The sequence below is a fragment of the Octodon degus genome, unplaced genomic scaffold, assembly GCF_000260255.1.
Source record: "Octodon degus isolate 3935 unplaced genomic scaffold, OctDeg1.0 scaffold00127, whole genome shotgun sequence".
In the NCBI taxonomy this organism is placed as follows: Eukaryota; Metazoa; Chordata; class Mammalia; order Rodentia; family Octodontidae; genus Octodon; species Octodon degus.
Window position 1 is genome coordinate 5,559,743 of NW_004524703.1, and position 10,398 is coordinate 5,570,140.

General features: G+C 47.9%; 1 protein-coding gene across 1 annotated transcript in view; it reads right to left on the reverse strand.

Annotated features, from left to right (window-relative positions):
• Nucleotides 1–10,398, reverse strand: part of Nid1 (nidogen 1) — an 88,588-nt gene that overhangs the window by 31,512 nt on the left and 46,678 nt on the right. Inside the window, exons 10-12 of the mRNA XM_023700861.1 lie at nt 7,214–7,339; nt 1,795–1,944; nt 568–690 (exon numbers count right to left, since the gene is read on the reverse strand). Of these exons, the coding sequence (XP_023556629.1) occupies nt 568–690; nt 1,795–1,944; nt 7,214–7,339 (399 nt within the window). The remainder of the gene's footprint in view (nt 1–567; nt 691–1,794; nt 1,945–7,213; nt 7,340–10,398) is intronic.

Here is a 10,398-nt window from a genome sequence, read left to right on the forward strand (position 1 = left end):
TTAAAGAACTGAGCTAAGGGGCGGGCCCCCCTTCAAGCACATTTTTAACCTCATGTCAAGACGAGAGCTGTCTGAAGGACTAACTCCACATTGGAAGTCCACCTGACCATTCCAGTTCTAGCATTCACTACTTGGGAAACCTAAAAAGAGCATTTTTTTTCCTCTTTGGCACACCCTCCAGGTAAACAGATAGTCGCAGCACTTACCTGATGAAGATGAGAAGATGACCATGAGTATGCCATAGAACAGACATACATGAGGCACTGCTGTGGTTTGGACCTTGCCTGTCCCCAAAGGGCAGGTTTGAAGCTTGGTCCCCACCCCATGGCCCTATTGGGATGAAGTTCAAGCTTTGGGAGCTGGAGCCTAGTGGGAGGAAGCGGAGTGTGGCCATGAATGGCACAGGGGGACACAGCCCTTGCTCTCTCTCATTGCGTTTGGACCACATGAGGCGAGGATGTCCCTGACGTCTCCTACTACTGCCTCATGCCCTAGGACCATGTACTCAGCCCTCATGAGTACAGCAATGGACCACCAACTCTGCCACCTCCAACTGTTGCCCCTTACCTCCAGGCACGCATTGGAAGCCATCTCCTTGGTAGCCAGGTTTGCACTGGCACGTGAAAGAGCCTGGGGTGTTATAGCAGAAGGCATCAGGATGACAACGACTAGGCTGGCATTCGTCTACATCTGCAAAACAGGCATAGGCCCAGGGTCAGTGAAATTGCTCCCAGAATTTGTGGTTTACACAGTAGTTTAGCCCACTTACTGCTATCTATGAGAACCAGCTTTTTGGAACAGTAACTCACTAAACATTAATTTTCAGACACTAAGTCCCCAACATCCACCTACGACAATGGTGGCAAACCTAAGACATGGGCGCCACAGCAGGCTTTGTGTCACAGGATGATCTAAAAGGTTTGCCATCACTGATCTAGGACATTCATAAATGTGTTTTCCTTTGGCAATAATGTCCTCATGAGAAATCAAACTTTCAGAAAGGAAAAAGAAAAGGTACATTTTCATCATTTGAGCCCTTTCACCAAAAGCGAGAGCTGCTGAAATGCCTGAACATCTAGAGAGAGATCATTAGCTGTAGACAGGAACGCTCTGGAGACCAGAGACAATTCACTCAAGAAGCATGAAGAGACAGTATCCCATATCACCTTAGAAAGTGTGGGCTTTTCAGAAACACTCCCCAGTACACAGTCAAACAGTTTTGCCAACTGAAAGACCTGAGGTACTCTGTTATCTTACCTAAGGTTTCTTGTGAGCACCTGGCAATCACCAGTGGGCTGACCCCCAGTGTGAAAAGATCCTGTGTGAACTTTGTTCAGTGACTCTGCAGCCACTTATTCAGGAAGGGAACTCTGCTGTTGGGGGAGAAAGTCAGGGCAAGCCTGCCCAGTGATGATGTGTATCTTACTAAGTAAAAGGATGGACTTACACTGCACATGTGCAGGGACTACTTGTTTTTCTTGTAAAAGACTAACAAGTCCTGGGGTTGCAGCAGAGAGCAGGTATCTAACTGTTGCCTAAACAAAAAGCCCTCAGAACAAGCCAGGGAGGGGAGGGTAAGTATCATCACTGAGAACAGCCCCCAAAGGCATCACGGTTCCAGCCATGGAGAAGCAAGAAACAGATCATGTCCCCAGTGAATCCAGGACCATACTGCTTTCTTATGCTTGGGGTGGGGTGAAGGGGTCAGGGATGCCTAGGAATGGGTGCAAGGTAGCTACTACTGAGGAGACCTTTCCAAGTGACACAGAGAGAAAACTCAGGGTGACTACATACCTTGGCAGGCTCGGCCATCCCCAGAAAAGCCTGGCAGACAGGAGCAGGTGTAGGAGGAACCTCCCATGTAGATACAGGTGGCCCGCTGGGGGATGTCACAATCATGGAGGCCAGTGGCACAGTAGTCAATGGGGCGCTGGTCCACGATAGCTTCAGAACAAAAGGTCAAAGTACACTGTTGAGGAAAGTCCTTGGGCAGGCCGGGGCCAGCCCAGCTCCCTCACTCCATCAGTTTCACGCAGTGGGCTTGATGAGGGACCTCCAGGGTGCTCCCTACTCCCTGGTAGGTTCAGGTCTTATTTCTTCCCCTGGGTCAGGCCTTTGACACCTTGGCTAGTCATTCCATTCATTCAACCTGCCTTTCCCCTCAGCTGACTCCAGCCTGTCACTACTCACAAGCCTTATCCTCTGGAAATGGAGGCAGGACATCTGCAGAGGCTACACTTCCCATAGCACCGTGGTCATGGAAGCTTCTGGAGCCAAGAATCTGAAACCACATGGTATCTGTGACTCTAGCCCACCTTCACTGCCAATGCCAAAACCAATGTCACTTACTTCTCAACAAGGTAAAAGAAGGTTCTCCAGCACTATGAGGTAGGTAGGTAATAGGACTGTGGGCCTTTGGGGTGGGTGGCCCTGGGTTTGTACCTGGTCTGCATGAGCTGAGACTTGGATTCACTGTTTACTGCTCAGGGACTTAGGTCCCTCCTCTGTAGAGCAGCAAGGATGACATCTGGCACCAAGGAAGCCAGCAGAGGGGACACAGCCCTGACGACAGCCTCAGGAAAAGTGGGTGAGCAAGCAGGTGAGAGTCAAGAGCTGCCAGTGGTGCCCTCCTCATGCTGCTGCCAGTCTGGCCAAGAGCAGGGTGGTTTCCAGGGAGGCTGATTCTGCTACTCTGGGGTTCCTATGATCATTTTCCTTCTGGTTTTCTGCAAGCACCAAGACCCAGGACAGTTTACCCCCTGCCACACAAAAACACAACTCTTTTCTTCCTCCCAGGAAGACCTTGGATCTGGATTATTCAATGGACAGGAATCATCTCTCCTTGAGGAATCTTCCCCAGGCTGACTTTTGATTTACCCTGCCTTAAAGCACAGAGGAGGGGAAGGGTGAAGGAGAAGGGAAAAGGAAAGGAAGGGAAAACAAGGGAAGGGACAGAGAAAGAATTTGGGACACTCATAAGTAAAGAGGAGACTCTTCAAAGGTCTGTGCCAAGTGACAGGCAGCCGAGGATTAGGGTTTGGACGCCCGGCCTGTGCCCTTAGCACTTTAGACTCCCAAAGCCCAGAGTGCTCACTAATTCTTGGGACAGGCACCATCAAACTAAATCTGATCACAAGGTGGCCAGATGTGACGTTGCTGCCGGTGGTACAAAACACCCCCACCTGAAAACAGCAATCCAGAATCTGCCTAACCAGCCTGAGCACAATCATCCCATTTGCTTGGGCTCCTCATCTCTCTCTTCCTCTCCCCAACATCAAATGTTCCCTTCTGGAAATAGAATATGTTCCCTTCTACAGGGTCCTCCTTCCTCCCAGCTCCTTCAGCTACCACAATGTGGCAGGGGAGACTCGAAGGATTGAAACCAAAAGGCAAGGAAGACAAATTCCCACCGTAGCCGTGACACCCAGGAAATGAACCCCACTCCACTCTCCCCGCTCGCTTCCACCAAACATTTATGCCACTTTGCAGTTCATCAGGAATCAGTGGACCTTAATACGAATGTGTGCAGCTCCAACTGTTGCCTCCCAGTCACCATTTTCACATATGTATTTCTAGAATCTTCAAACCGTTGATAAGAGCAATTCATAACGTAATCTTTTAAGTTGGATCTGTCTTTAGTAAGACAATTTCTTATACCGAATGACTTTATTTTTACCAAAGCTTTCAAAGTTCACTTTATGACTCTAAACAGTATAGCTGCTCAGTTCTCATTTTTTAAGTAAATAGAGCATTCTAAGCTAATGTCCGGGTATAAGCTAGAGAAAAAGTGTTTCCTAAGGGTTCAGTAGCTGCCTCCAATTCTCACAGGAACAGAGCATCCAGACGGCCTGGCCGACTTTATTTCTGCAGAGGAGCCACTGGAGCCTGGGAGAGTTAGTGACCGACAGCAGAGAGGTGAAGCCGCAGCTATAGCTGCCCAGAAAGTAGGCTGATAGTGCAGATGGGACACCAATACTCACAACCCGGCCCTGCCCCCAATCCTCACTGGGCAGAGTGGAAGTTCCCTGCCCCTTCAGTAATAGGGAGAATACAAGGGCAAATGCAGGGGAATGTCTTGGGAAAGAAAAAAATTGAGTTGAAAATAGGAATCCAGAGATTGTTAGGTCAAGGTTCTACTTTCTGATGCATTCATTTCTGAAGAAAGCCCAGGAGAAGAACCACATCCTGACCTGGGATGGTGACATGGTTCCTGGGAGAAACATGCAGGCAAGTTGGGGCTTAGAAGTGAGGCACAGAGGAACAGGCAGGAGATGAAGAAGAAGAGGGACAAACAGCAAAAGAAGCCACTTACAGGAGGAGCACAGGGCAGGGCACACAATTCTCAGGAGACTGAGTCACCGGCCCCTGGGTACCATAAATTCTCAAGCAAAACCACAGTGAATCATTCAGATAGTTTCCCTAACAATATGACTGGCAAGAGGGGAGCACGAGTGGCTTCGTGCTCAGCAGCCTTCTGGCTATGCCTAGCTCTGCTGTGCTGTGCACTGCGAAAAGGCCCAAGCTCACTCTGCGGCACACATGAGGCCAAGGGGCACAGGCCAGTGTCCACTCAGAAGAGCACCTGTGTCAGGAGACAGCAAGTGACTTACAGGCCAACTGAGGCTCATCTTTCCTTCACAAAAATAGGTTTAATTCATGTCACTGAACTGTAAGAGTCTGCATCCAGAGAGGATGAGAAAGTCACCAGTGTCCTGCCTGGGCCTCAGCCCCTCACACTGAGTAAGACAAACCAGCCTCCTCACTGCCTGGGCTCTTTGTCACATCCCCCACTACAGCCTAGAGAGAAACTTCCCAGCCCAGGTTTTCAACCGAGGATACTGTTTGGGCAGGGAATTCTGAGAAACGACTGAAGCTGATTAAAGGGGCAGAGATCTGAGCAGGAGGGAACTTTCCAGGGCCACTAGCAGTGAGAAAATTGAGACTGTAAGCCCAACCCTGCAGAGACCCAGGGACCACCTCCTCCCCACTGGTTTTCACCCTTGTTTTTCTACAATGGAATCCATTATTCAAACATCTTGCTCTTAATGTGGTTCATAGAGAAATGAAAGGCTGGGGATCAGAAGAGGGGAGAATGGCCTGCCCATGACCTCTCTGTGTCTCTATAGGCAGCATCTGAGGCACTGAGGGCTCCAAAGGGCCCAAGAAACCAATGATCGCATCCAAACCACACATTTTACAGAAAAGGAATTGAGGCCTGGGAGCTTGAGTGTCTTTGGGAGCAGACATTTGCATGACGTTAGGTCCATACTCTGCCCTGCCCCTCCAGTGCAGGTGGCCACCAGGAACAATCAGACCCAGAAACCCAAGGTCAGCACGCCTCCTACATGCATGTCCCAGACTGGTCTCAGCAACTCTGCACCCAGTCGGCACAAAATCCACCACCCACGTTTGAGCCACCACGGGATGGAAATGACTTTGGAATCTCCCGCACCTCCAAAATTAGAGGAGAAGGTCAGGTCAAATACGGAGAAACTGATGGTCTCTACTCAGAGGAAAAATAACTTTAGCAGAGTGGTAGAAAACCTCTACTCTGCAGAGGGAATTGGCCTCCTGAGCTCACAGATGTTTGGGCCACACTCAGAACATGAGAACTGCCTGTTCCTTCCCACCCTGAGGACACCACCTCACCCTGGGACTTTCTGGCTCCTCATGTGAGCTCAGAGGCAGAGTGAAGGGAAAGCATTCAAGGCTCAGCAAACAGCCAGGAAGGGCAAGGGGACACTGGTTGAAACAGCACAGAGGACACTGCTTAATCAGGCACACATGTTGAGCCCAGATGGCTTTCAGCTGGTTCCCCTCCAGGCCTGAAGTCTCCAAGAATCTCTTAACTCTAAATTCTTGGAACCAATGTCGATACGCAGCAGTAAAAGAAAAGGTAGAATTAACAACCTGGCTCTTTGAGGTTGGCCCATAATAACCATCACCAGAATAATCAACTAAGAGCTTCATTATCCTAATTAACACTGCAGTATTAAATTACTTTAGTAAGACTAAGAAACTATGTTTAGAGTGGCTGCAAAGGGAACTTTAGATGGGACTTAAGTAGCTTTCAGACTAAAACAGCATAAAAGTCCCTGGAAGGTGGCACTTTAATGATTTTCAAGGCTAAACTATTACAATGGAGAACTGAGACTCACACCTTTATAGCCATAGAGAAAATGATTAAAAATTTATTGAGGGCCGGGGATATGGCTCAGTAGAATAAGCGCTTCCCTGGCAAACGCAAGGGTCTGAGTTCAATCCCTGGTTCTGCCAAAAAAAAAAAAAAAAAGTTTATTGAAAGTGCTATGGTGGTGGTGGTGGTAGTGTTTGGGTGGCACCTGCCTATAACCCCAGTGCTCTGGGAAGCTGAGGCAGGAAGAGGATTCCATATTTGAACTTAAATTGAAGAATTCAGGGACACAGTGAGATCTTGTCTTAAAATATAAAACTTTGTAAATGGGCTGAGGATGTAGCACAACGCAAGGGCTCTGGGTTCAATCTAGCATCACACACACACTTAAAAAGAAGCAAATGCAAGACAAAACTTACAATGAGAGCCAGTGAGATAGCTCAGCAGACTAAGTGCCTGCTTAGGCAAGCACAGGGACCAAGATTCGATCCTTGGCACCACATACCATGCCCCCAGGTGTGCTGAGCTAGCCACCGAGACCCACTGGTGTGCATGCCTGTAATCCCAGTGCTGGGGAGGCTAAAAACAAGAGGATCACTATGAATCCAAGCTGCGCAGTGAGACTATGTAACAAATACATTAAAAAAAGGGGGGTGGCAGGGAGATGGCTCAGTGGAATAAGCACTTCCCTGGCAAGCGCAAGGGCCTGAGTTCAATCCCTGGTTCTGCACCGCAAAAAAAAAAAAAAAAAAAAAAAAAACTCCAACTTACAAATGAGGCGATGGGGGCTGGGGAGATGGCTCAGTAGAGTAAGCGCTTGCCTGGCAAGCACAAGAGCCTGAGAGTTCAATCCCTGGTTCCGGGAAAAAAAAAAAAAAGAGGCAATAATGTTGCCAGTGTAAAGAACATTGCTTCCCCCTTACAGCCCTGTCTAGGTAGGCGGGGGCAGGTTAGGTCTCATTTGCTTTTGCAAACTGTCCTTTCCTAGGACAGAACACAATTCCTTTTGGCCAGGATTATCACACCAGATAGCCAGCACACAGTGTGAACACATTTTGAAGTGCCACCCAGCGAACTTACCCACACATTTGCCGTCATCTGAGAAGCGGTAGCCCTCAACGCACTCGCAGCGGAAGGTGCCGGGCTGGTTGTTGCAGATCGCCTGGCTGCCGCACACGGAGGGCTGCTCTGAGCACTCGTCGATGTCTGCAGGAAATTGAGAACTCACACTCTGTTTAACTTCTTCAGAGATGCCAGAGTGTAACAAAATAGAAAGCGCTTTCCCCTGAGAATGGATCCGTATTAAGATACCTTTTTCTCTATCCCCAAAGTAGTGTGAAATAAAACATTTATTTTGCCATGCATAACTTTAGAGAGTAACTCCCCAGACCCCTTCCTTCCCTAAGGAATGTGGTCTTCTCCCACTTCTCCCAGAATGAGTGGCTCAGGCTGGGTTGTCCCGACGAGCCCCTCACACCAATGGGCAAAGACATACCTGGAGGTCACAGAGACAAGAGTCGGCCTCTGGATGAGGGCCCTAAATGACAGGCTACTTATTTACATGTTTTTAATTTTTTAGGTATTTGGTACAGGGTATCACTACACAGCTTGGACTCTTGTGATCCTCCTGTTTTCAGCCTCTGCAATGCTGGGATTACAGGTGTGCACCACCACACCCAGTCTCAGTGGCTAGTTCAGCGCACCCATGGGGCAGGCTGGGCGTGGCATGTGGTACTGGCGATCAAACTCCGCTCTTTGTGCTTGCCTAAGCAGGTGCTTAGTCCACTGAGCTATCTCACCAGCCCCGACAGGCTATTTAAAGACATTATGCTCAAACTATGACCTTTCCTTAGGCATGGTGGCGCAGGCCTAAGCCCAGCTCTCTGAGGTACAGGCAGACAGATAGCAAGTTCAAGGCCAGCCTGTGCAATTTAGTGACTTAGCAAGACCCTGTCACAAAATAAAAAATGTTTCAAAAGAGCTGGGAATGTAATTCAGTGTGGGCTTTGGGTTCAATCCCAACACCCAAACAAAGCAAAGCAAAGCAAAGCAAAACAAAACAAAACCCTTCCCTAGTTACAATCCTATATAAAAGTTTGACAACTTAAAGCCTAAGTGTAGATTTCTTTTTTTTTCTTCAGGAACTGGGAATTGAACTCAGGCCCTTGCGCTTTCCAGGGAAGCATTTATTCTACTGAGCCATCTCCCTGGCCCTTAAGTGTAGATTTCTGAATATTATCTAAAGCTACATAGACTAAAACAAAATTCATTAACTCATAAGATGCTAAATGAAGTAGTGGAGTAATGTGCTAAAAATTGACAATACTGCAGCCATCACTATGGTGTAATGTAGATTTTCAAACATGTGCTCTGGGTTTGAACAGAGCTAGGTTCAAACCCTGCACACTTTAGTTAGTAAGTTGTGTGGTCTTAGGCAAATGACCAAACTACTCAGCCTCAGTTTCCCCACTGGTAAATAAGCATAGTTATACCCCTCCTCAGAATTCTTCTGAGGATTACAGTGAAGAAAGGCTTAGCATGGTTGACATGTAGATATTCTTCTCATTAGTAGGAATTCCTTCAAAACCCTCAGCCCTAATATGTTAAGCAGGGATGGGAACACAGTCCTCACAAAACCACCAGGTTTTGAGAGCCAGCCTGTGGCTACCACTAGTGAAGAAACTGAGCTAACCTCTCCTTAACCTGGTTCCAGTCCATTGATGGGTTGCAGTGAAAGTGAGGTCCTCCTCACACTCAGTGTGTACACAGCGCCGCCCAAGACGTGTGTGAAGATTCCACGTTAGCTGAGAGCATTCAGCTCTCGCCCTCCTACGCCCTCTCCCCTGCACTCTAAGATGACTTTCACACTTGGCAGACAGTCCCTGGTGTCCCCTCCAATGGCCAGCCTAGCCAGGCCCTTTAGTACTGACGCAATTGTCTCTCTGGCTTCTTGGACAACACGACATAAGCCAAGCATTCTTGCTACATCAGCCCACAGTTTGTCCTATGCCCAGGCAAAACCCAAACTAAGTGTTATTCAATCTTTTGGTGTGTGCATGTATGTATATGTGTACCTGGGTGAACATGACGTGTTTGACATAGGCTCTCAGACACAGGACTGGGCCAGGCCTAGTTTGAGGGCTCCAGGAGTAGAGCTGGGGATAAGGACAAGGCTGTGCATCAGCTACTGTTCCACCTACGTGGAAGCATCCCCAGCCTGCTGCCTCTGCCCTGCTCTCTTGGAGGATTCTCCCACAGATGGCCTGTGTATGGCTGCGGGGCCAAGTATTTAGACCAAAAGCCAGAGATCAGAGCCACAGTATTCAATTAAGAGGACAGAGCAAAACTACGAAGGCAAGTTTTCCAAGTTCTCCTCTTCCCAGGAACACTTACACAGAGGGAACCTGTGTTCTTTGTTTTGTTTTGTTTTCTGTGGTACCAGGGATCGAATTCTAGACCTTGTGCTTGCCAGGCAGGTGCTTACGCCACCAAGCTATAATATAAACCAAGCCTCAAACCTGTGTTTTGTGAAAAAGCTTCTGAAGCATCAGGCTCTTCTCCAGCCTGAAGTTCCTCCAAAACCACAGACAAGTAGGATCTCAGGAGAAGGGATGGGCCCCAAGCAAGGCCCCCAGTGCCACACAAGTTTATACATATGAGGTCAGGCTGGTGACACCCAGGTCTTGCTAGAAAGTCCCAACAATTTCCCTGCTAACATCTGGTTCTTGCAGGTTGGGAATTTCTCCTTGTATATCATGTAAATCTCTTCTCAAAATTGAAGCCAGGACCTGACCTCCTTTAATGGAAATAGTGACCTGGTAACTAGGTAACTATGACAACGGGTCTCTTGTAAGCATGTTAGTATCTGTTTAAAGATCATTATTCTTATTACTCAACATCTGTCTAGCCTCTCAGGAAGGAGATTTCTTTTGCATAATCATTCTCTAGCCCAACAGGAAATGCTATTGGATAACATTCAATAGAAAGAAGTTTTTATTTCTTAGACAAAATCTTGCTATGTAGCCCAGGCTGGCCTTAAACCCATGGCAATCCTGCTGCCTCAGCCATTGAGTGCTGGGGTTAGGTGTGCGCCAATGTGCTCGACTAAAATTATCATTTTGAGTCTTTCCAGAATGGCTACTTTTCACAAATTTTCAACAAATGGGTTCCTCTAATGTGTCCCTTTTATAAAGGTCAGGCTCTGTGAAGAGTCTCACTGATTTGTGAAATGCCTTCCAAAGACTCCCAAATTGTTTGATGAAAGG